This window comes from Vipera berus (assembly GCF_964194415.1).
Source record: "Vipera berus genome assembly, chromosome: 2".
Taxonomy (NCBI): Eukaryota; Metazoa; Chordata; class Lepidosauria; order Squamata; family Viperidae; genus Vipera; species Vipera berus.
The window spans coordinates 54995463-55021585 of NC_138203.1; the positions used below are offsets into that span (position 1 = coordinate 54995463).

At 37.0% G+C, this 26123-nt stretch overlaps 2 protein-coding genes across 2 annotated transcripts in view; one reads left to right on the plus strand and one right to left on the minus strand.

The window, feature by feature from the left end:
- SNX24 (sorting nexin 24) overlaps positions 1-12320 on the plus strand; it is an 86436-nt gene extending 74116 nt beyond the window's left edge. The window contains exons 4-7 of the mRNA XM_081321676.1: positions 7505-7599; positions 8384-8416; positions 9533-9597; positions 11590-12320. Of these exons, the coding sequence (XP_081177802.1) occupies positions 7505-7599; positions 8384-8416; positions 9533-9597; positions 11590-11660 (264 nt within the window). The 3' untranslated portion in view covers positions 11661-12320. The remainder of the gene's footprint in view (positions 1-7504; positions 7600-8383; positions 8417-9532; positions 9598-11589) is intronic.
- Positions 12321-13511: 1191 nt separating this feature from the next.
- On the minus strand, positions 13512-24281 carry PPIC (peptidylprolyl isomerase C). Its single transcript, XM_081321926.1, has 5 exons — positions 24116-24281; positions 18733-18846; positions 17843-17936; positions 15213-15397; positions 13512-14327 (listed from the first exon to the last, which is right to left on the minus strand). The coding sequence occupies exons 1-5, from the start codon at positions 24227-24229 to the stop codon at positions 14193-14195; spliced, it is 642 nt and encodes a 213-aa protein (XP_081178052.1). The 5' UTR covers positions 24230-24281; the 3' UTR covers positions 13512-14192.
- Positions 24282-26123: the final 1842 nt, after the last annotated feature.

A 26123-nucleotide genomic window follows, 5' to 3' on the forward strand; every position in this document is an offset into this window, starting at 1 on the left:
TTTTAAATCCAAGGGTATTAAATCTTGTATACATCTTTGGACACCTGTATGATTATTATTCTGACTATAAAGCTTTTTTACCATAGAAAATATAGGCTGAGATGTATACAAAGAGGCAAGAAGCACACACTATGAAAACCAAAAAAAAATAATAGGAAATCTAAGTGCTGATCAGATTTCAGGCAGAAAGTGATGCCCATTTAATAATTCTGTGAGGCTTTTTTATTATTCTTGCTATAGACAAATTCCAGTTTATTTACTTACTAAAGTTTGTGCGCTATTCTAATCTATTGAGTTTATAGTAGCTTACAAAACCCTCTTCAATATAAAGATTAAACATGGTACATCAAGTTAACAAAAAAAAATGTCAGTTATACTTTGCCATTCCCAGCTCTTTGCAATAGCTAGGCTGTAATGGCTTTCCAGAATGTTATTAGGGAAGAAAATCTAATTTGCTGGATGTTGCTGGTCCAAATAAAAGCAGCCATCACTGAAAGACTAATCACCAGGATCGTTGCAACTGGCATTCTCTTAAGGATCTGAAAAGAACCTCCTTCTTCCAGATCTTATTAGATGGGCAAAATACATGAGAATAGGTAGTTTCGAAATCCCCATGTTTCAAACCATGTAACTTTTTTAGATGACAACCAGCAACTTGAATTGTATCTGGAAAACAACTGGTAACCAGTGCAGCTCCTGAAGCAGAGATGTTACACAAGAATGCCTAGCCACATACATCACTACTTGGATCACAGCACTGTGGACCAATTGATGTTTCCAAGAGGTATTCAGGGGAATTCTCATGTGGAGTGCATTGTAGTGATTCAAACAAGAAATATCTATGGCATGGGTTACAATAAGTAGGTTCCCCCTAAGTAACTGAGTAATACTGTTTACCAATGATTCATGACAGTGGCTTCATCTCTAAATAGAGGGGCAGGCAAGATTTTTGAGTTTTGTATCGCCCACAATTCTGAGGCAGGTCCTCTCACCCTGTACTACCATTAACTGAAGATGAGGACTACTGCAAAACAATGTGCCTCATTCCTCTTGTTGCTTCTTTTCCACCATCACCAACACTTCTACTATTACTTTTGTCTGAAATGGTATAGGGTATAGGGTTGCCTGAGCAGGGGGTTGGACTAGGTGACCTCCAACGTTCCTTCCAATTATTATTATTATTATTATTATTATTATTATTATTATTATTATTATTATTATTATTATTATTATTATTATTATTATTATTATAGTTGTATATAGTATATTCTAATATATCTGTCAGGACCCACCCCAATCCACGTCTTAGGAAAACAAAAACTCTTGGAGTCAGTTCTAGTCCAAAAGGAATTTTTACTAGGACATGTTTGGTTGTGGAAATACAAGACAGAAACTTTATAAAGAGTTCTCGGTTCAACCCCCCCCCCTTCTTTCAACCCCATTTGGTCAGCCCCCCATCATTACTTCGTGTCATCCCTTTCGTGGGAAAAAGGGAACTTCGGATCTTTTACAGTTATTGCCTTCTTCCTTTACAGATTCAAATGGAGACACAGGCCAGATGCCTTCTTCCCTAACCCTCCCCTTTGTTCCCCCAGTTCAAAAGGTTTCCCTTGGTCTTTGAAATAACCTAAGGCAGACTGAAACCACATCCGCTCCTCCTTCCTCGGGAGATGGCAGAATCCGGGGGGGGGGGGGATAATGTTTTAAACATACATTTATGAATGTGATATAAGTGGATTCTGACAATATCTACCTTTACTTATTGCTCCTCCGAAGATCCAGTTTGGTCCAATATGGTGCCTCACAGTTCTCATTAAAAAAGATCACAAGACCGTCTTTCTCTTGTCTCGTTGTATCAAAAATGCTGATTTTCTGTGGTCGACATTTTACATATGGATTGATATACTGTAGAAAAGTGTTATAGTTCAAAAAGTGCTGCTAAAACTAGTGTAACTATTAAAAAGAGCAAAAGCATTTAGAGGCATTCATAAATGCCATTCTGAAATCTTGGTTCAGAACATTGTGGCAGCCCTGTGTCTCACCTGTGTACCTGTTCGATGCCCTTTCGATTTCCAGTATGAGTGTCCCCTGGAAATGGACATGATGAGCTTATTAAACTGAGAACAGACCTAAAAGATCACCACCAGGCCATCAACACATATAATTGCTTCAGTGCTTAGTATGGTGGGCTCACAGATGTAGCTTCACCAAACTTCCTCCAAATATTTCTATAGCCTGGTTATTAAGCGATATATAAAATTAATACTTTTGCCACTTATTCTTAAATGTAACTATTGATTTTAATGCAAATCTTTTCTCCATTCCTCTGCTGAAATGCAGGTCATAGGACCACAACTGAGCCCCAAATTTATTTTGCTAAGTAAGTCATAAGTGAGTTTTGCCCCATTTTAAAACCTTTCTGCTCACACTTGTTAAGTGAATCACTGCAGTTGTTAAATTAGTAACACTGATGTTAAGTGAATCGGGCTTCCCCATTGACTTGGCTTCTCAGAAGGTCACAGAAGATGCTTCCGTGACCCCAGGACACTCACTGCAACAGTCATAAATACGAGGCAGTTGCCAGGTGTCTGAATTTTGATCACATGTCCATGAGGATGCTGTGGTTTGGCATACCAAAAATTATTTGATCACTAAAGAATCAAAACACAGTCAAAATATATTGAAGATTTTGTTTTGAGGTTTTCTAAGCAATCTTTTGGATTAGTGATATTAGAGTGCCTGACACTGCCCACTTGGTTAGTGGTATTTGAATACCTGGCAGTGATAACAAAAGTGCTTTGAATTTGGACAAGCAGGATACCTTTTTGCTATCCTTTAAACCAACTCCTTTTTCCAGGCTTCTATGGGTATCCAGAAAAAAAAAGATGGGAGTACTTTAAGGAGCTCAGTTGCCTTTTTTTCCAGCTCCAGTGGAACTGCTCGCAGGCCATATTTGGTTTGTTTTGTGGACAAACTTGTCTTCACTTTAAGTCCTCTTTCAAGACCCAGAACATACCAGAACCAGCTTCATCATAGTCAGTCTTTCAGGGCTTCGGGAATACTTTAAAGCAGAGGTCCCCAACCCCCAGTCCATGGACCAGTACCGGTCCATGGAATGCCAACAACCAGGCCGCACAAACAAGCAAAGCCCCATCTGCAAGATGCAGGCAGCACACAAAACCATACACCCTCCAGTCTGCAGAAAAACCTCTCTCCATGGAACCGGTCCCTGGTGCCCAAAAGGTTGGGGACCTACCTCTGCTTTAAAGCACTTTAAAGAAGCAATTCCAAAGGCTCCACCTTCTACTCTGTCAGGAGGTGGTCTAAAAGAACTGACTCGGGGAAAAGGAGAGGAGAAATATAAATCGAAATATGGGCAATTTTAAAGGGATATTTGTATCCTTTTAGCCTTCTGTCCCTCCCTTCTGTCAGCACAAACATTTATTTATTTTTTTATTTTAATTCCATTTATATCCCGCCCTTCTCCGAAGACTCAGGGTGGCTTACAAGCTTAGCAGTAGCCTTCATTCTATGTATATGCCTGCTTATTAGGGCTTTCACACACCCCCAAGCGGCATTATTACAAAGTCAGCTTAATTGCCCCCAACAATCTGGGTCCTCATTTTACCTACCTCGGAAGGATGGAAGGCTGAGTCAACCTTGAGCCTGGTGGGATGCGAACCTGTACTAATTGCAGGCAGCTGGTGTTACTTAAGGAGGCATTAGCCCACTGCTCCACCAAGGCTCTAAATGAGAATAAAGTTTTTTTAAAAAAAATACAACACTATTCTGAGAAAGAACAAAACTGGTATGAATTAGGAAGGCACATCTATTTTTCCTTTTTCTTTTTTCTTTTTTAAAAAAACCTCACCCAAAGCAGAAGGTTCATTCTTGGGTTAGGGAAAAAACATTCCAGACTGCTTTTTGATTTTCCATGGGTAATATTCTTTTGCTAACTTTTTCTTTTATCATTGTTAGAGCTCTTTAAGCAACTGCCATAGACAAGGCAAACAGAAAGATATACTACAAAGTGCTCTATAAAGACTGCAGGTTGAAGTCCCAGTGGAGGCTGATGCTCCTGCTTTCTTACTGTAGCTAGAATGTATTGATTTTTTTTTCTCCCCCACTTTAGCTGCATCACTGAATTAGATATTGTGAAGCATCTTTCCTTGTGAAGACAGGAAAAAACTGTCATGAACTTTTTCACCCTAACAATAGGGCATTTCAGACTGAAAGATTGCAATAACGATTGAAGCCTTCAAAAACAAAGCTTCTTAATGTATCCCACACTGCCCAAAAGATAGCTGTAGATCTTGAGGAAATAGGATGGCAGATTGGAGGGAGGGCGGCATGAATTTTTAGAGCTGTTTTGTGTGTTAAAAAGAAAATCAATTGATGAAAACAATGCAATCCTCTGGTGCGTTTCTCAGAAGGTTAGCACAGTGGTCTCGTCCAAGTTCTCAGCAAGCTGTTCAGTTACTGTTATAATTGGCTGATGAGTAGGTTTGGACCTAACTAGAATGCCAAGAGTTCGATTTCATGGTGTCCTCTGTGAAGATGTGTCACCATTTAATCCTAGCTTTAGTGACATTTTTTTTTTTAAAAAAAAGGAAACTCATGGGAAATCATTATGCTGTTTATGTGTCTCCTATCCTGGAGAGCATTATCCTGTGATATTTTAGCACTGTTTTCTAGTGCATGATGGTATCTCACGAAGGTTAAGGCAGAACAAGTCCCTTTGCAATTTTGTGACTATATTTCACTTACTGAAGGAGAAGGGATAACTGACAATTAAGAATTCAGAATGTCACTAGGAAACATGTTCAGCTGACCAACAAATCCTCCGGGAGGATGCTCTTTATGAACCTAAGAAGATAGAAAAATTGGGATATTATGGGTTTGTTATATAATATCCTATCTTAAGGCTGTATTGTTTCTAGTAAACATTCCTAGGGTTTTGTTTTTTAAAAAAAATACTCTGTTCATTAAATGTAATTAATATAAAAGAAGCAATGAAAACACATAAACAATGCTATTTTGATTTCTTTGTAGTTTATGTATTATCTTCAAGCTTATGTAATCACTTCATTTTTACATGTATCTGTTTGGTTAGATCTAGACTTAACCAAAACCAGACTTTTTTTCTGAAATCCCATTCGCCTCCCCTTACCCAAAGCTTAAAAACAAAATCTGAAGTTGATGCTTTTAAGCCACCTCTGGAAGACGAGAAAGGAAAGTTCACAAGTTTGAGGTCCATTCGTGGAATGCTGAAGTGCAATTTAGGATTAGCTCTGAAATCAACCAATAAAAAAGTATTAATAGTGACTTTGTAGCCCAGATACACTCCAATAGATCTAAATGACCTACAGTGAAAAGCATTTCTCTCACTACATTAAAAGTGTATTTAATTGCCTGCAGAGCTTTTTCAATATTTTCCCTCAATCCCTAGATTAGTGACTATTAGGACTTTGTTTTGCTTGGGTTAACAGCCTGTATTGTTATTCAGTTCACATATCCTTTAACTTACATCCCCCATCACCCCTCCTTCTATGAATAACTAAAATGCAAAGCAAGATGAATTTTGTAGCAGTAGAGTGCTGATTTTACAAAATGCAAATGAAAAAGACATTTAATGTAGAATTCTCGTGTAAAGGTGAATTGAAAGGCTTTCTAAATACCAGAAAATACAAGTTTAGGCCAGGGTGGTCAGCATATAATATGAGATGCAACTCAGCCTACCTATCTGCTGACCTGCAAGAAGCCATTGACTGTTGACATGTCCAGATGAAGCACAGCCAACAATCTGGAGCGGCTGGGTGGGTATTTTAAGAACAGGACTGGGAATGGGTGATCACCATGGAAATATATTCCAAAATTGTTTGCTGGCTTCTTAAAATTTTATTTGTCTTTTGCAAAGCTACCAGATTAGCATCAGATTGGCCAACTGGCAGGGAACTATATATCCAACAGATCTGGAGGGTTTCAAGTTGGAGATAATACACTTTTCTTTCTAATTCATCATTTTGATACAATTACCTGATCTTCTTTAAAAAATAGAGCTTGAGTTTTGATCTACACAAGAGCAAAGACATTAGAAAGCAAAACATTGATTTCATCTCTATTTCCTTTTTTTTTAAATGAAGTGTATTTTCTGTTCTGAGCATACTTTTTTCACTTTTTCTTTGTTGTGGCACCCAACCAAATGTTGTCATTATGGATGGTTATAATAGAGTCTGACTTACTATAGGCAGTGTGAACAAATGAACTTTTCAGCCAGCCCTACAAAGGTCTTATCCTACAAGGGACAATATAATTTGATTGCATTGATCAAGACTGCCTTCTGCTACTCCACTACTATTGCTCTTGACTTTGTTTTCTCATCCAAAATCAATATGATATGCTTCAGGATAAAACATTTTTCATTACACGATTTCCTTTCTGTGAACTTGTAAATAAATAAAAAAAACTTTTCCCAGTTTTTTTATAAAAACATTTTTTTGTATTTTTGGGGGGACAGGGGGAAAATGATTTGCAGTGATCTTAAAACAGAAAACGTTTGATAAAGGAGTCTTTAACAACTATAGATAAACTTGAGGTTGTGATTAAAATGCTGGACTAGAAGCAGAGAGGTCCAGTATGAAGTTCCTCCTCAGCCACGGAGTCACTGAATGAGTTTGGGCCAGTTATTTTCTCACAGGCCAATCTACCTTATAAAATTGCTGTGCGGGGGAAATGGGAGTGTGTTCTAACTGCCACTTTGAGCTTCTGAAGAGAAGGCATGATATAAATCTAGTAAATACTGTATATACATGTTGTGGAAACAGTCAGCCATATAAAGTTGGTCTGATCCTCCTAATGAAAAGCTGTTTTTTCTTTCTTTTCAATATCTTCTTTATGCCAAGAGCCTTTTCCTATTGTCTATTTGCAGCCCTTGAATTAAGTTCAGCTGATCTCTCGATCTATCAGACTTTAACCCAAACCTGTCTATCAAATTATGTATTTTTTCTAGAGTGACCAAACTATTCATTCTGTCTTTGTTAATAATAACAAGAAAGGATAATTTTTGATTGTCACATTCCCAGATTAGAAATCTGTTAGATAAGTTTGATAAATGAGTATTTAACAACTATAGACAGCTTTAAATATATTGCTAATTTCTTCCTTATAAAATGATTATGGGTTACATCATCAATTATTTCTTATGAAATATATGAATTTAATCTCCACTGAACTTTGCATTGGACCAGTGATCTTGCACTTAGGGTGCTAGAGATGAATCTGTGTGTTGTGTGGTGATCTATCAAATCAAACACTTCCCTATCCTTGTTAAGACACACTAAATCTTTCATTAATGAAGCTAGCTAGACTCCCAGATAATCAGAAGACTTTTCCCTGGCTGCTGTGATGGATGAATGTGTTTCAGATTCCACTAGCAAAATGACTACTGGATATGATCATGTTGGATGAAGTGCATTATTTTTATTATTATTATTTTTTATTACAGAGTATTGTTTTAGAAAACGAAGAACTTCCCAAGATGTTTCTTGATTTTCTCAACGTTCGTCACTTTCCTTCTCTCCCAAAAGCAGAAAGTTGTGGGTAAGATTCTTATCCATACAGTTCAAAATACAACAAAACAGAATAAACTTAAAATTCCAATTTCCCTTTATTAATTAAAATTTTATTCACAATTTGTCTCAAAGTATCAGAATATTTCCTTAAACAGGGCACTTAAAAATGTTCAAGAAAATCTTCAGTGATTCTATTTTGCATATAAAAGAAGGAAGTTCTTGATGAATGTGTTTTGGCATTACCATGCTGAGATTGACTTCATATCTAAGTATTTGGTATAATTTGGCATTAGTCTGTTTGAATAGCTGCTCCAGGTTTAGAACCTTTGCTGACAACACAGGTTCCTTCTTTAGAAAACACTCATTTATTTCAGTGGAAGGAGTTTATGTATGTCTATATTCTTTGGAAAAAATATACATACTAAAAATCCTTTGGGACATTTGAACACACATGACCTCTTGAACAGTAATGAAACGACACTAAAGAACTTGGGTGTGCAGGGTTAAACATTCATTACCATAAAAAATGGAAAAACAGTTGGCATTAAAATAGAAGTTATTTAAAAATATTTACATTGGAATAATTTTAAAATTTGGATAGCTGTGAGGAAAGGATCATAAAAGTTCAGATGCCAGCCATAAAATGCCATTGAGCATGGTTTTTTTATGTGCATTGTGGACACCCTTGACAGCTGGCTACAGGAAAGCATAAGACTGCTGAAATACGTTTTAAAGAGAGTTTTGCCATTCCTGATGTGGAGTGTCTATTTTAAATCTGTACATTCTAATATTTTTAACAAATTATATTCCAGTTCTTTTGAAGAAACAGAATCTGAAGAATCAAGGTAAGTTCATTATGATATATTCTTAAGAAATGTTTTTATATGTATTATATAATTAATGTGAGATAATTTTTTAAAAATTATTCTTAGCATTCTAGCAAAATTTTAAATGTCTTGGTGTGCATTGCAACAGATACAATGAATGCATACCATTTTTTAAATTATTTTTAACAGGAAGCATTGGGCAAAATAAAGATTTTAGGAGCCACTATTTTGTATTGTTCTTTTGAATAGAAAAGGATTTTAAACTGCTTATATTGAAGTTAATCAGGCATTTAATATTGCATGGTTAAATGTACTTATCCCAACACAGTTAATTTTTGAAAGAGAGCCTAACAAAATATTTTAAAGAATATTTATAAGTTACAACCTCATTCTGTTGATATTAGCTCTTATCTGTCAGCTTCTTTATCTTATGTGAATTAACAGTTCTGCATTACATTTAGATTTCCTTTTTCCATATTTCCTCTTTATGCATTTCTGAACCAGAAAAACCTCCCTATACATTATCTACTATTATATCAATTCTGGTTTTTATGCCTAGAGATTAAGTTTAATTGTAGTTAAATCTGGTTGTGGTACCATTTTCCTGCCCACAGATCAATATGATATGGGCATCCCTTCTTTATTTACATATTTTGTGTAATAGCTGGGGAGGGAAATGATGACACTTTATTTGAGTGTCCTAAATCCACACGAGGTCCGGCAACTGAAATAAATTAATGTTGGAAGTCCTAAGAAAAAGAAGGCACTGAAGTTGCTGACAAGTGCAATCTTGAACTACTTACTTTATCCTGAGATTATTTCCAGGCAAGCGTAACAACTGAACCAGTTTTAGTACCGTGATCATTGGACTTCTTGTGAGAAATTAAACCTCTCTGGACTCAGCTGGATTAGGTTCTGAGTAAATATACCTATTCCTTGTATTACATGTAATCTTCTGCATGTGAGCATTATTCCTTGATGATGGATTTTTTTCTCCTTTCCCATAAAACTGATTTATATATATATAAGCAGTATCCCTAACCAGTTCTACTGCCTTACTTTATCAAAGCTAGTTTGTAGTGTATTTGGTTTAGTGTCCCTCGATGGTGATATTCCTGTTCTTGACCTTTACAGCAAACTGTCCCACCAGCCCGTGTTGCTGTTCCTAAGGGATCCATATGTCTTGCCTACAGCCAATGGTAATCAGACCTGTCATCTATTAACAGTTCTTTACTTATCTGCCCCATACCACAAAAACCACATTGTTATAAATGAATGTTGAGCTCAAATTCTAATAATTTGGCAAAATACATCAGGAGTTATTTTAATGCTGTTTAAAGTAATTGCTGAGAAATGAACTTTTTTTTGCAGACAGCCCTCCTACAAATAAAAATTAAAAATATATTGTTATCTTGGCTCTCCTACATCAATAGCAAAGCTCTTGGAAGTGAATTTTAAACGGAATGGATATTGTAGCACTGCTAATATTTTGATAAGAATTATAAAAACAAATAGTTGAATGAAAAATGATCTTTTTTGTGTTCTTATATATGCTATCTTTTTATTGTAGCGTAATGATATTTCACATAAACTTTGCTAATTTCCCCCCCAAAATATTCCCAATATCCAGTAATATCATGAATTATACTGTGAAGTGAGCAATATTGGATGTCTCCAGTAGAGTTAATGTTCAAACTAAGTCTTAAACTCCCTTCCTCTTTAAGGTATAAAATGTGCTTGCTATTGTGATTGATGTGGGCTGGGATATAGTGCAAAAGGAAGAATATTTAATTATTAACTCTTGTAATAGTTTCTTTGGTTAAATTAATCTTGCCAGTCACTGTTAACTGTGGAGAGTAACGCCCATTACACTTTCCTATTCTTTGAAAAAGAAATAGAAATTTGAACTGGGATTATTAACATGGAATACTTGGTTCTCTGGCTTATATAAAGTTACTGCCCTTGCCAAATCATGCTATATTGAGTCATGCTTTTTGTAAAGTTAAGATTACACTCAGAAAATAAAGCACTAGCACAGTATGAAAATTTGGGTACAATAAAGCCAACTGCTTTCTTCATTTTCTAAGATCCATACTTATATTTTTAATTTCCAGTCCAGAAGTGAAGAAATCAAAAATTACTTTGAATGCCACTATTTTAGTAATTATCTTTACCTTGGAAATGTTTTCATAAAAGAAGGACTTGCCTGCAAGTACTGAATGGTATTTTTGAGAAAAGATTAATGAGATGCCAGACTCAGAAAAAGAGACAAGAACTGATTAAAATTTAAACAGTTTCATTAAAGCTAAAAAAAAAAAAGAATTTTCCTACCCTTCTCCAACTTTCAATATTTATGAATGGAATGATAGTGGTGTTTTACCATTTCAGGCAAGATCTTATTAAATTCAACTGATGTCATTGAATTTAAAACACAGAAAACAATGAACAACTGAATATTGGGGTAATATTAAATATAGGATTATTTTTTCATTCTAGCCATAAAAATTAAAAATTTATAAAACATTGAAAAATATTATCTCTAAGCACTAAAGATAAAATAAACCTCAGTCACATTTTTTTTACTGAAATTTTCCTTCTTGTGAATATTTTTATTTAATTCTTGTATCTGTTGTATTGATTAGCTTTGCTTAACTTCTTTCTAGGACTTTTTCCAAATGTTTTTAAGTTCCTTTTTTTTTTAACTAAAAACTTTGTCATTTTCCTGCTGTAGAGCTGTTTGTGCGACAGCATAAGCCTCTTCCAGTCAACTTGGACAAAACTGTGCTGTAAACTAGTGGAAAAACTGCTGTGGAGTATTCCCAGTAGAAATCTTGGAATTCCTTCAAGTGTATTGAGATTTTGTTAGAAATTGAATTGCCAGTGTAATCCATCTTCCTTGTGAGAAAAGATTCAGATAAAGAGCTGGAGCCTAGCAGCATTAAGTATTAGAACATCCCTTTAAATCAATAAGCTACAAATCTGGCGGTGCATTCAAGCAATGCCCTGGGCTACACTAAAGTGGGTTCCTGCTGAAACAGCATTACTAATAACAAATTCTGAGCACAGATAAACATAGTGGTGATGCAATATCCTAAATTATACCAGGCTTCGCCTTGTTAGGTTCTACAAAAACATTTATATTGTATTGACATATGTAAGGAAGCAGTTTTTCTTCTCTCTTTTTTCCCCAGATGACTTTCCAAATGTAGTTATTGAAGGCATTCTCCATGGATTGTTTTATCCCCACCTACAACCCAGGTAGAAAATGGTTTTGGATGGAAAATAATCAGAGTAAATTCAAGTTATATTCCTCGATGCAGGGTTTTGAAGACTTTTTTTAAAAAAGTAAAAGTCAAAATATTGAAGCAAGGCACTCATGTTTGAAGTTGGAACTTTTGGGATTTTTTTAATTGTATCACTTAAAATGGCTGCTTTTCAAGATTACAAATGGGAAAAAACGCTACTCGGTTGAACTTGCATACTAAACTCTGAATACTTAAATTTTAAAAGAACTGACAAAATGCCAAATTACACTAACAAGTTTCATCATGTATTTATAATTTTTGTGTGTTTGTGATAAATCATTACCCTAATTCTTTTGTCTCCACGTTGTACTCACTGCTGGCAGTGGATACATGAAATATAATGTATGACTAAAAAATGTAAATGTTAAAAAATAACTGCTAAAACTGGAAATGCAATATAAGCTCACTGTATCAGTATTTCTGATGTCATATTATATAAGTATTATTTTAGGGACAGAAATGTGTATGTGCTTGCAGTTTGGTTTAGTCTTAATTTATGTCATAAACTCGGCTGCAATGCTTTTATTAGCCCAAGCTTAATGTCATTTTCCAAATTGTGTTAATTTTTAACCTTTTGTAATACAAATAAGAATGAACATGATTAATAAAAATAATTAGCCAGTCCAGAGGCAGTTCAACTTGACTATCCTTTTCCAGCTCCTGGAATTTCCCCTTATTTTATCTGTTAAAAATGAAGCACTTTCCCAAAGGTTTGAGATGGAAGGACATAAAAATGTACTCAAAAACATACAAATATGCATTAACACAATTTAAAAATAAGAAATCATCACCAGACCTAGGAGAAAAAAATGAAAATACTGCTTCCACACAAATGTATAGTAAAAATCTGCCAGTTTTGATCTCATCCCAAAGGCTCGTCTACCTTGTCAACTCTGCAAATGAACATTCTGTTTATCAACATGTGGAATTCCAAAACCCCAAAACACAGTGAAATAATGAACAGCTGTAAAAATACCAACTTGTTGGTCACATGTCCATCCACCACTTTGTCAGTTTTGAGTACATGTGCCATAGCTGGCACATAGTCATATTGTGGATGGAGCTGTAACATGCTGTGCTTCTTAACATGGGGGATTCACGCCTACCATAACAATCATGACTCTGTGCCAATGGGTACCTGGCACAGAAGAACATATTCTAGTTATCCCCTTCAAGGGCAGTTGCAGTCAGGTGTTTTCCTGTATTTCAGTTGTCCTGGCAGATCATTCTCTGGGCAGCTTTAGGTTGGCCATTGGTATGAACTTTAGCTAATGTTAAAATGACTTCCTGAATGCCACTGGGGATTTTCCATCTCCTCTGTCAGCGTTACCGTCAAATCTTATCAAGCAGTAGATATTATTGCTCAAAAAGGCAACAGCAGGTGCAGACAATACATTCACATCCTCTTCAAAGCAGCTTTCCTGCCTCGGATCCAAATACTGTGAACCTGTCAAGGAAAGACTTCTTAAAAATACCTTCATTTTCTGAAGTCCATTTGTCTGTCACCCAAGAGAAAACTTTCTCCAATGCTGAACAAAATTCAATTCCCCATTTCATTCAGCCCTAACATTTTTCCACTGTTTTGAAATATGTCTGCACTTTTATGGTCAAGCCTTTTCACTCTGAACTGGTTTAACACTGATGTTAACAGTTTTTATGATTTTAAGTATCCATGTTTTGCTCCTTATTGTTAGCTGTAATGAATATGGGCAGAAATAAGGAAAATAATCCATGACAATAAATAATATTCTTGTCTTGGTTTATATTATTACTATTGTGTTAGGTATAGAAAATGAAAATATATTTACATCTTTTAAAACTAATCGATCTGGATTAATAATAAATTATGCATGACAAAATAGAGCATTGCTTTAAAACAGTATATCTTTCACCAGTAGTTTAATATTTGTACACAAGGTAAGTAAACAAGATTTAAATGATAAAATTATAAAAGTAATATGTAACTATAATGACATATTTTGCATTTTCTAGTTGGAAGTGACGTCTTTTAATAAATGATATCTATGTATTATTGAAAAGGATGATGCAAGGCATTTGTTATGTCAGCATAATTTGTTCAATTACATAGTAATTTTTCCAAGTCTATTTTCAAATTCATAAATTAGGAAATCCACACTATATACTGTAGAAGTGCTGGTTGAAAAATAAGGGGCTTTGTTCAAAGTTTCAAAATTATTATGCAAAGAGATTAAAAATATTCATAAGGTGGATACTAGTAAACAAAGAACAAGGGGCTATAAATATTTGTATTGTACGTGTAAAGATAATCTCAGTGTCAATCTCTTTAAATCAACACCTATGAAATGTTTTGCCCTAGAAAAGTAATAGCATAGCATTTCCTCATTTAATACCCAGGTATTTCTTTTACCTGCAAGGTCACCTTGTATAGTCTTTGCAAAGTATTTTTTGATAGAAGCCTCACACATTGATAACCAGACATTACTGCAGCTCAGGTGCTCCTATTTCTGTCAACTTCTCCAATCATCTACTTCAACCACAAAGGGTTCTTTTACATCTATTTTTCCACTGTTAATGATCACACAGTCCTGAAGAGGCCGGTCATGGTCATCTGTTGCCTGAAGTTCAATATCATGTACTACTGACTAAAGAGAGAGAGGCTTTTGATGAAAAGGTAAAAATTAGGTATGACACACAAACAACAAATAAGGCGTGTGCTGTAGTCTAAATTTTGTGGGATTTTTCACTTTAGAGGTTTTATATCTCTACGTGCTCATCACCATGGATGCAATCTATTTCTCTGTCCTAGTGATTTGAACAACAAAGTACACAGAAGGAACTAGAAAAAAGAAACCTCCTTTACAAAAATTCATTTCAAAGTTTTTTACATAAATGGCTTTTCAGTCAAAAAAAATCAACTCTGCATCACAGCTATGATCATATGTAATGGTAGGGCTTGCCTTCTAGAACAGAGGTCCCCGACCTTTTGGGCACCAGGGACCGGTTCCGTGGAGAAAAGTTTTTCCACAGACCAGAGTGTGTGTGGGTTTGTGTGCTGCCTGCATCCCACAGATGGGGCTTTGCTTGTTTGTGCGGACTGGTTGCTGGCATGCCGTGGATGGGTACCGGTCCACGGACCAGGGGTTGGAAACCCCTGTTCTAGAAGAAACTAAATCTGAGTGAAAGCTGTTGCTGTAGCTCTCTGTAAAACTGCTAAATCATCAAAAGAATATAAACACTGTACCACCTACATTTCTTACTGACAAATTAACAAAACCTAAAAACCTTTCCTTATATTTTGTAAAGGAAATAAGGGTAAGAAATTCTTGCTTGATGCTGAAAATGAAACAAAAGATAATTCTCACCAGCTAGAGAATTACACAACACTTTTTCCATCAGTAAGATGCTTTCTGTAGGTATCATTAACTTTTCACTGAGTATGCAACTAGTACACCTTTTGAACTAAAGAAACTTACACTCAGAACAGTGTTTTATTTATAATAAATAAAAGCATTGTAGATTTCACCTACCATTCCATCAATGACTTTTCCAAATACTACATGTTTCCCATCTAACCAGCCAGGTTTTGTTACAGCAATGAAGAACTGGGAGCCATTAGTGTTTGGGCCAGAATTAGCCATGCTGATCCAACCAATGCCATAGTGCTTTAGCTTGAAGTTTTCATCAGGAAATCTATCTCCATAGATGCTTCTTCCTAGATAACAAAATACTGATTTTCAAAAGCATTGTTTAGAAAGTTTTACAACACAGGGCTCTCGCTAGTAGAGCTACGCAAAATGTCTTCAACTAGCCACTAGTTTAAGGGAAGTTGTTGCCAAGCAAAAATTTAAGAGTGTGAGTAGATGTGTGTGTATGTGTGTTTTAATAGAGTTTCCCAACCTTTCTGTGTTAGCGACCTAGAGTGGGGGGGGAGAGGGGATGATTTTGTGGGCGGGGCAGGCACATGTACACGTGCATGCACACAGGCCTTGGAGTGGGGGCAAAGGGGATGATTTTGTGGGCGGGGTAGGTGCATGTACACATGGATGCATGAGCACTCACAACATTTGCGGCAATACTCGTGCGAGTGGAGCCACAAGCACCCGCAATGAGGCTCGCATGAGTCAGACTGCAGGTGCCCACAATGAAGCTTGCATGAGTGGGTTCATGAACGCTGATGAAGGTCATGCAAGTGGGCCCACAAGCGCCTGCAATGAGGGTCATGCGAGTGGAGCCGCAAATGCACCCAACACTTGCAGTGCTGCTTGTGCGAATGGGGCCATGCGCACAAGTGGGGCTGTGTACGCAGATGCACATGTACACGCACCAGCCAGCCACTCACATAGCCCAGTGGCAATTAGGCCACAGCCAGTAGTGGGCTGCTACCCACAGGCTGGTGTCCCCTGTTTTAATACACATTACATCATGTATGTGCCTGATGGTGCACAGTTCAACTTTATTATAGTGTGATATATTTAAAGAGAAATGTTTTTATTTTTATGATATGCCATATTTAGATATATTTTGTTGAAGGAAAGCAATCAGAAAGGGTACATATAGTGCATTCAGAAAGTATTCAGACCCTCTTCACTTTGGTCTATTTTGTTATTCTGTAGCCTGATTCTACAGTTGTGGAAATTATTATTTTTTTTTGTTATTAATCTACACTTAGTACCCCATAATGACAAAGTAAAAGCAGAATTTTAGAAATGGCTGTACGTTTATTAAAAAGGAAAAACTGAAATATCACATTGGCATAGGTATTCAGACCCTTCACTCAGTACTTTGTTGAAGCAGCAATTAAAGCCACAAGTCTTTTTAGGTATGACATGACAAACTTTGCACATCTGGATTGGGGGATTTGGGGCCATTCTTCCTTGCAAATCTTCTCAAACTCAGTCAGGTTGGATGGCGACCGTTGGTGGACAGCCATTTTCAGGTCCCTCCTGAGATGTTCAATAGGGCTCAAGTCAAGGCTCTGGCCACTCTAGGACATTCACAGACTTGTCCCTAAGCCGCTCTGGTGTTGTCTTGGCTATGTGCTTAGTATCATTGTCATGTTGGAAAGTGAACCTTCGGCCCAGTCTGAGGTCCTGAGCGCTCTGGAACAGGTTTTCATTGAGCATATCTCTGTACTTTGCTCCATTCAGCTTTCCCTCAACCCTGACCAGTCTCCCAGTCCCTGCTGCTGAAAATCATCCTCGCAGTATGATGCTGCCACTACCATGCTTCACTGTTGGGATGGTATTGGGCAAGTGATGAGAGGTGCCTGGTTTCCTCCAGACATAAGGTTTAGAATTTAGGCCACTGTTCAGTCTTGGCTTCATCAAGATTGAACAGAGAATTTTGTTCCTCACAGTTTGAGAAACCTTCAGGTGCTTTTTTGCAAACTGCAAGGGGACTTTCATGTGTTCTGCACTGAGGAAAGACTGCTGCATAGCCACACTGCTATCAAGCCCAGATCGGTGAAGGGCTGCAATGATGGTTGTCCTGGAACTCTGTCCCATTTCCACACAGGACTCTGGAGCTCAGTCTGAGTGACCATGGGGTACTTGGTCACTCTCTTACTAAGGCCCTTCTCCCCTGATTGCTCAGTATGACAGGGTGACCAGTTCTTGGAAGAGTCCTGGTTCTGCCAAACGTCTTCCATTTGAGTTATGAAGTGTAGATTAATGAGAAAAAAATGAATTACAACAACTATAGAATCAGGCTGCAGCATAACAAAATTGACAAACGTGAAGAGGGTCTGAATACTTTCTGAATGCACTGTATTATACAGCTTTAAATTGCTTTATTTACTTATATTTAATTTCTATAGTTTCCATCTCAACCAAGTGACTCTGGGCAGCAAACAATGCTAAAACAATTAAAAACTGCCAAAAAATATATACAGCAGCCAAGACAATTATCATAATAATTGTCAGTGAAGCCAAGAAATGAGGCCTGTTAGTAATAGAGCTACACACACCCCAACTTAATTTTGACCCACACTTTCTATATGACGGGGAGAGACCAAATTCAGGAGCACATAGCTAGGTTTTTAAAGCCTCATGAAAAGCCACCAGAATCTCTGAAAGATGGTCCAAAGGGCAAGGCTATCAGCACTCTTCTGATATTTGGACCTGGCAACGTGAATATTCTGTAAAGAAAGCAGTGTTACCTCCAGTACCATCTCCAGCTGTAAAGTCACCTCCTTGAATCATAAAATCTTTGATTACACGATGAAATTTGCTTCCTTTATAACCGAATCCTTTCTAAAATTTAAAATGACATAGTTGCAGTTCAGTACAGTTGCTACAATTAACAATGGGTGCAATTAAATGTTTAACAAAACAACTATTACGGTGTGGTTATTTAATTTAAATGAGGGAAAAATCAGAACATCCTATTAGTAATAGTCAGAGCTTAATTTCTATACCAGTGATGGCAAACCTTTTAGAGACCAAGTGCCCAAACTGCAACCCAAAACCCACTTATGTATCATCGGGTGCCGGGTGGGCGTGGCCCTTTGGGTGGGCGTGGCTATGAGTAACGGCAGACTGGGTGGGACTAAAAAGTTCAATCAATCAATTCCAACTTTGCGAGAACTTTTTTTTCCCCGCGAGAAGTTGAAATTGATTGATTAATTGAACCTTTTTTGTGTGTACATGGCGGCAGAGGCCTAAAGCAAAAAGGTTTTATAAAACCCAGCTGAAGGCCTAGGACTGGGGCGACAGCACGCGTGCCCACAGAGAGGGCTCTGCGTGTCACCTGTGGCACCCATGCCATAGTATCGCCACCACAGTTCTATACCTTTTCTGTATGAGGGGGAGAGACCATCTCACTCTATCCCCCCTGCACCAAGCCAACCAGGCCTGGAGGAGAACCTTCAAGACATCAACTCTGAACTTAAAAGGAAAACGTGAACTCTTGCCTATTGCTAGAAAATAATGGATCAGTCACTACTGACATCAGATAAATAAGGACATGTGACAAAATTACTACTACTATTAAGTATATATATTTCTTTTCTATTAAATATGAAGACAAAGCTTTTAAAAAAGCTCTTACCTCTCCAGTTGCAAGTTTAATGAAGTTTTCTACTGTCTTTGGTACTACCTTTCCAAACAAGCCAATTACAATTCTGCCAGCATTTCTGTCACCAATCTTTATATCAAAGAAAACCTGGAAATTTTCAAAAATGGAAAAAGGAATCACTGTCAATATGATATATCATTATTAGACTAGGGCTATTTAGTAGAAGATAAACAGTTGTATTCTAAATAATGTGCTTTTCAGGTTCTATAAGGAACTTTTCTAACAAAAACTTTAACCAAGAAAAAAGGTTTTTGATTTATCATTTCTTCAATGTCTTCTCCCACTTTAGATTATATTTATAGCATTGAGATGGGAATACTTCATAAGTTTCATGCTACCCATTTCAGAATGTAAAGAAATATTAGCTACACTTATTTTCTACCACTAACTATGCATGTATGTAAATTAAAGCTTATACTTTTATAACCTTCCTGTATTATGATCTCAAGGTGATAAGGGTCTGTATCAAGTGGATTACAAGTTCAGAAATTCAACTGTGTAAGTAAGTCATAGAGTCAAATGTTATAACAATTCCTGATTTCGTAACAGAAATACCAGCCATGCTTCACAACACTTTAATACTTTTCTTTACTGGTTTTTTAAAAATTTTCTAACCAAGATTCAAAACTATGTCTATTCAGAATTTTCAGTTGTCATTGGACCGCGTTTGGGTAGTAAGGGGTATTGAGTTTATCCACTTAAGAGTTTTAAAGAACGAATTTTTCAACTTTTTCATCACTGCATCATAAGTTGTTACTTCTCAAGTGTTTCTCAGTGAGTCCATTTTGGCTCCTATCAATAGTCAAACTATCCAAGTTCACGATTAAAGAAAGCAATATTCAGGTTTTATTAAGTGATCATGATTTTTCACTTAACACAACACAGTAGCTACTTAGTTTAAATGCTAAGATTTAGACAGGGAAAACACTATGAACTTTCCTTTTTAAAAAAAATTAAAATGGCAATAAAAAAAACATGCTGTTACCCTGTGAATACACGTTCTGCCAACTGTGGGATGTTGCATATAGTTTTATTTCCGAAAATTGCCTGCCTTCCTCACATATCATGGTCCTGGCAAAATCTAAGAAATTACCTGAAGAACCATCTTGTCCCAATTACATCAGTCTGTCCCATCAGGCAGGAGATGTATTTAGGGACCCCATCAATTAAATTTTGACTGGTGTGGTTTCTGCCACTGCCCCCCCCCGAATATCTTGCCCCCAGAGATGACATTGGTCCCCATTCTTTTGACCTTCTAGAACAGGGGTAGGCAACCTTGGCTCTTTTATGACTCGTGGTCTTCAACTCCCAGAATTCCTGAGCCAGCATGGTCTTCAACTCCCAGAATTCCTGAGCCTACCCCTGTTCTAGAAGAACATGAAGACTTGATTCTGCCAAGTGACATAGGGATTGAAGACGGGGGAATGGGGAACCCACCCCTGGGGTACTTAATGGCCTGGAGGCACTCCTACCATCTTTTAACTTGTTTTTATTCTGTACTTCATTCTGTTTTAATTTAGCTTTTAATTATCTCTTTTATATGGTTTTATGGATTCTATTTCTAAACTGCCCAGAGTCACTTGGATGGTGAGATCAGCTGTATTTTTAAGTATTTATAAACTGATACAGATATTTAGATTCGAGCTTCAATGAAGCTGTCCATTGGCTGGAAAGCAATACACAGAAGAATATTAAAACATGATGGATGAGCTTTGTTAACTGATACCAAAATGTCAATCTTTTTAAGATCACAATTTCCACTGGGCTATGATCTCATAATGTCTGTCCTAAGCTCCCTTTCAGAAATGTGTTAGGAAAGCAGAACAGGAAGGAGGCGTGGCAAAGCAGTGATATGATCCAGGTTTCAGAACTCCCCCAAAATTAGAAATTGGGGTTAAAGGTAGGGGCTTTTGAGTTTGGAAGCACAGATGGTTATATGATTATGTGAACTGCATATGCTGCAAAACAGGTATAAGAATTAAGTGATATTAAAAGGATGCATAAAAATGGCCATTATTCTTTTATGCTTTTATGTGTCTATCTCAAGAAAAATCAGGATTCCTCATCAATTGGTCCTGATCTGATATCTATTGAAATTTGCTATTTATTATAGTGACTGGCTCTATACAGTAAGGGAATTACAAATCCTCCCAAGGCTTGCAGATTGTCAAATGTTAGAATCCACCTGGCTTTTGTTCTTTTCTGTTCCAACTAAATAACCAGGGCATAGCAACATCCCATATTTCTACATGAAATCAAACCATTTTCCAATGGTCTAATTAAATACCCTAATATTTTAGAATAATGTAAATATTTAGACAATTAGTAAAAAGCAAGCGCTACTACAGGTCTCTTTAACAAGATTTGTTAATAACAAGAAAAATAGAATTATTTATTCAATTTCTATAGCATCTCAACTCAACTAAGTGAGCCTGGGCTGCTTACATTATGTTTCTGTTATCTCCTTTTTAATTCAGAAAAACACTAGTTTAATTTTTTGAATACTTAGTTCAACAGCATATCACACAAGATTCATACAAAGCAGTAAAAAAATCACTAAGGATGATTTATGAACAGAAGCAATGAATCAACTATGGGCTTTAGATACTAAAACATAATCTGAAACCATACTTGCTACTGGCTTCCTGATTATAGGCAAATAGGGATATAGGTTAACAGACAAATTACATTGACAAATCTTGGTGTAGATTCTTCTGTTCTTATATACATACATGCACACTGAAAGAATAATCTGAGACAAGTAAATTTAAAATTATTGACCTTACATTTATCTTTTCTCTACTACTTTTCATACATTCAAAATTATATTGTCTTGTTTAAATTTTAAGGGGTGTGCATTTAAGGGATAAACCTTTGTCACAGCTTCCAAGGCTGTATTGCCTAAAGAAAGTCTATATACTTTAACCCAAATTCAACTGTAAGTCACAGTCCGACTGCTACATGCCTCCAGCAGATTGATGCTCTCACACAAATCAGTGATATGTATCCAATAGTTATGGAGTCTTCCCCTAAATATAGAAACTGGCTCTTCCTCTAGGAAGGTTTTATCTCAAGTTCATTCCAGTTCCTTCCTTCACAAACATATTCAAGCAGGATCCTCACTAGTGATTTCAAGTGTCTTATATCATCCAATACTGAAGCCTGTCCTCATTAGTGTTATTTCAGTAGAACAATACTTCAATGCCTCTAGAATGTGCTAAAACTCATTCTCGTGATCCACTAATAACTGCAGCACCAAAAAAATTCTGCAGACACAGCCTACATTTATCTTTAGCTATTTTGGGTTTAAAGGTGAGTTTTCTCTGGATGTAAGTCTTGATGTATGAACACTACAACATATAAAACAGATGGCAAAATTGTGGACTGCAATTTTCTCAGTTCTTACTGGCCAAGTTGTAGATCTCTGTTTTGGAAATGGGAATAGCTCTTTCTGCATGGAAGATTGAATTAAACTGGGAAAAAGAACTAGGTTGTTGTACCAGCTGTCTATTAGTGGTTCTGACACTAATCAGTGTGCTATAGTTCCTTTTACTGTTCCTGCTAACAAGCAACAGATAACTCCATTTATTACGTTTATTTTGAAGTTATTTTGAGTACTCCATAGGCTACTTCAAGTACCGATTGCCATAGATTGTTCCTACCAATTGTCCTTTTCTTGCAATAGATATTATTTGGAAGTATGTGTGAAATTGACAACAGGTTTGCTAATTTCCCCTTCTAGCCCAGCAAAAGGAAGATCAGTAGACCTGTGTACAAAACCAGCCCATCCTATAGATCAGTGGGATGTAGGACCCAGATTGTTGGGGGCAATAAGCTGACTTTGTAATAATGCCGCTTGGGGTGTGTGTGAAAGCCCTAATAAGCAGGCATATACATAGAATGAAGGCTACTGCTAAGCTTGTAAGCCGCCCTGAGTCTTCGGAGAAGGGCGGGATATAAATGGAAATAAAATAAAAAATAATAATAAAAAAATATTCTGGAATGAAGCAGGAGGTTGTCATCTTAGCATAGATCTCCTCACTTATTCTATACACCTCCTCTGCTTCACTGGCCCAGTCACCTAGATTATTTTTGGACACATCTATACTGTTCTTCCAGTATACAGAAATAGCCCAGGAAGAGATAACATTGACAAAGATATGCAGAAACTGTTCTGAGAAAGGAAAAAGCATAAGAAATTCAAAATAATCCTTATTTTGTTTGACAAGAGGGAACAAAGAAAAACTCTGGCAAACTACAAAATTCTATGACTGTACCTTACAACAACAGAGTACAGGTAGTTCTCAAGTTTCAACCACAATTGAGCCCAAAATTTATGTTGCTAAATGAAACATTTGTTAAGTGAGTTTGCCCCATTTTATGATTTTTCTTGCCACAGTGAATCGTTGCATTTGTTAAGATAGTAACAAGGTTGTTAAGTGAATTTGGCTTCCCCACTGACTTTGCTAGTCAGAAGGTCGCAAAAGGGGATCACATGACCCCCAAGACCCTGCAACGGTCATAAATATGAACCACTTGCCAAGCATCTGAATTCTCATCATGTGACTGTGGGCAATGCTGCAAGATTTGTTAAGTGTGAAAAACGGTCATAAGTCACCTTTTTCAGTGCCATCGTAACTTTGAACAGTCACTAAATGAACTGTTGCAAGCTGAGGACTACCTGTATTGTTCCTGTGATCCTTTGTGATATCTGTTTCTTGAGCTGGCTATCTCGAGGGCTGACATCAAGTGACAGACTGTCTCCATACTGTCAGTCAATCTTTAAAAAGTCTATAATGCAAGCGTCCTGAAACTTGGCCACTTTAGGACTTGTGGACTTCAACTCCCAGAATTCTCCAGCCGGATGGCTGGGGAATTCTGGGAGTTGAAGTCCACAAGTCTTAAAGTGGCCACGTTTGAGGACCCCTGGTCTAATGCCTCCATCCTGGTCACCCATACTCATCCAAGCCCATTCCACTCCATCTTAAGGACAGCAGAACTGACACTCCCCAAAAGCAGCTTTACCGTGTTACCCCCGTTACCGGGGAAGGAGGCGGTCAAATGACAAAAGTCACCGAAAAGTCACGGGAGGGATGGGCAGAGAGGACTGTAAAATTGGTGCAGGTTTCTGCAATTCAAGCGGGGTTTTGTAGACGACGCTACAAAATCCCATAGCTCACGAACGAGGAAAAGGCAAAGCAACAAGCCAAGCGGGGGAGAATCGCCTTGGAAACCGTCGAGGCAAAGCAAGCGCCCGTCTCCCCAAGTTAACTTCTTAGCCTCTGCAGCGGATGGGGAAGGGGAGGGGCTTATATCCCTCCCGCACTCTGGCTCCTCCCCTCAGGACGACAGTCACCTTCGCGGTCACGGTGGGTCCTCGCCTTCGGGCGGCCTCGGCCCCTGGAAGGCGCTGCCGGGCGCCGCAGAAAAGGCACAGGAGCAACACGAGCGGCGCTAGGCGGCGGCCCATCCTCCGGTCCTCGCCGTCCCCTCCGCCACGTCCCAGCGCCTGCGCGGCTCTCCCTGGCGGCGGACTCCTTTGTGGCAGGGGCGGAGCAGCGCGGAGGGAAAGGCGGGGCGGGGCCTGCAAGTCGCGAGGGGAGCGCTGCCGACGCGTTGGCCTCCGCGGACGGCTGCGGCGCGTGGGCTCCTTTGCCTTGCCTGGAGGGCGGCCGTGGCTCCCGCTGGGGGTGCGAGCTGCGGACGCGGGGCTCCAGAGCGCGGCGCTGAGGGCCGGTCGCCCAGCGTGGAGGGTCCTTCAAATGCCATGTTGGCTTGAGGAGGGCACTTGCGGACTTGAGAAGATGGAGAACGTCTAAGGACGGTTTTAACCTCCCGATTTTGAAATGAAATAAATGAGCATTGTTATTCCTTTTTTTTTTAAATTTTGCCCGAAACAAGTTTGGATGCTGTTCAGAGGCAATTATTTGTATATTCCCCTGAATATTTTAGTACAGGCTGGCAGCTGATGTGAGAGAAAAGTACACTTAATTTCCCCTATAACTTAAAATATTTTTAATATAACATAAAATGTGTTAAGTAGGTTTGTCTAAAACTTGCAGCGGTACAGTGTGGGCTGTTCCTCTCCAGCCTAGGGAGGCAATCCTATCTTATTTCAGAATATTCCTTTAATTTGCTCTGCTCTGCTCATCACAAAAGATCCTCAGCAAGCCAAGGAGAGATTCCAAACCACTGGAATTGATTCTGGCATTTTATTTTTAACACAAGAGTTTTCTCCTACAAACTTTGTGTGTCTGTGTCTGTACATTTCTTCTATTCAATCCCATCCATTCCTTGGCATGATTTTGTAGAAGTGGTTTGTTATTACCTCCTTCCTAGGGCTGAGAGAAAGTGACTGGCTCAATATCAGCCAGCTGTCTTTCTGCCCAAGACAGGACTCATGCTCTCCTGGTTTCTAGCCTGATGCCTTCATCATTATGGCAAACTGTCTCTCTTTATATTGATAGGCTCTTAAATCCAGGTCCTAAAGGCAAGGTAAAACTGTAAAAATAAGAAAATGATGTTTCTTGATATGATTCTAGCGTCATAGTTAAAATTCTGCCCCTAAATTTATTTTATTATATTTTATTTTATTTATTATTATATTATATTATATTATATTATATTATATTATATTATATTATATTATATTATATTATATTATATTATATTATATTATATTATTATATTATTATATTATATTATATTTTATAATATATTTTATAATATATTATATTATATTATATTATATTATATTATATTATATTATATTATATTTTATTATATTATATTATATTATTATATTTTATTATATTATATTATATTATATTATATTATTATATTATATTATTATATTATTATATTATATTATATTATATTATATTATTATATTATTATATTATATTTTATTATAATATATTATATTATATTATATTATATTATATTATATTATTATATTATATTATATTATATTATATTATATTATATTATATTATATTATATTATATTATTATATTAATATTATATTAATATTATATAAATTAGGCTATAGGCTATTCCCAGATCTGAACAATCAAAAGGATGATTATCAGGATGATTGGAGTAACATTTTAGAAACAAAATGTTGAAAGAAATCAATGTCAAGCAAATGGTACCTTCTAAATCAGTGAGAGCCATGGTTTTAAGCCAGATTTTGTTTTTGTTAACTATCATAAATTCTCTTACATGAGTTGGCCCTTTGCTTACAGCCAGAACACGCAAACAATAAAATTACAAGTTACACAGTTGATGCTGTTCAAGATTGTGATACATAATATCAGCATATAAACCTTGAAAAGTTTAATGTAAAGATGGGCCACATTTTA

Coding starts and splice junctions, on each gene's coding strand:
- PPIC (XM_081321926.1), bottom strand. CDS start 24,229: ATGGGCCGCCGCCTAGCGCCGCTCGTGTTGCTCCTGTGCCTTTTCTGC. Junction 17,937..18,732: donor TTAAACTTGCAACTGGAGAG/GTAAGAGCTTTT, acceptor TTTAAATTTTAG/AAAGGATTCGGTTATAAAGG. Junction 15,398..17,842: donor AGCTGGAGATGGTACTGGAG/GTAACACTGCTT, acceptor TTTGTTATCTAG/GAAGAAGCATCTATGGAGAT.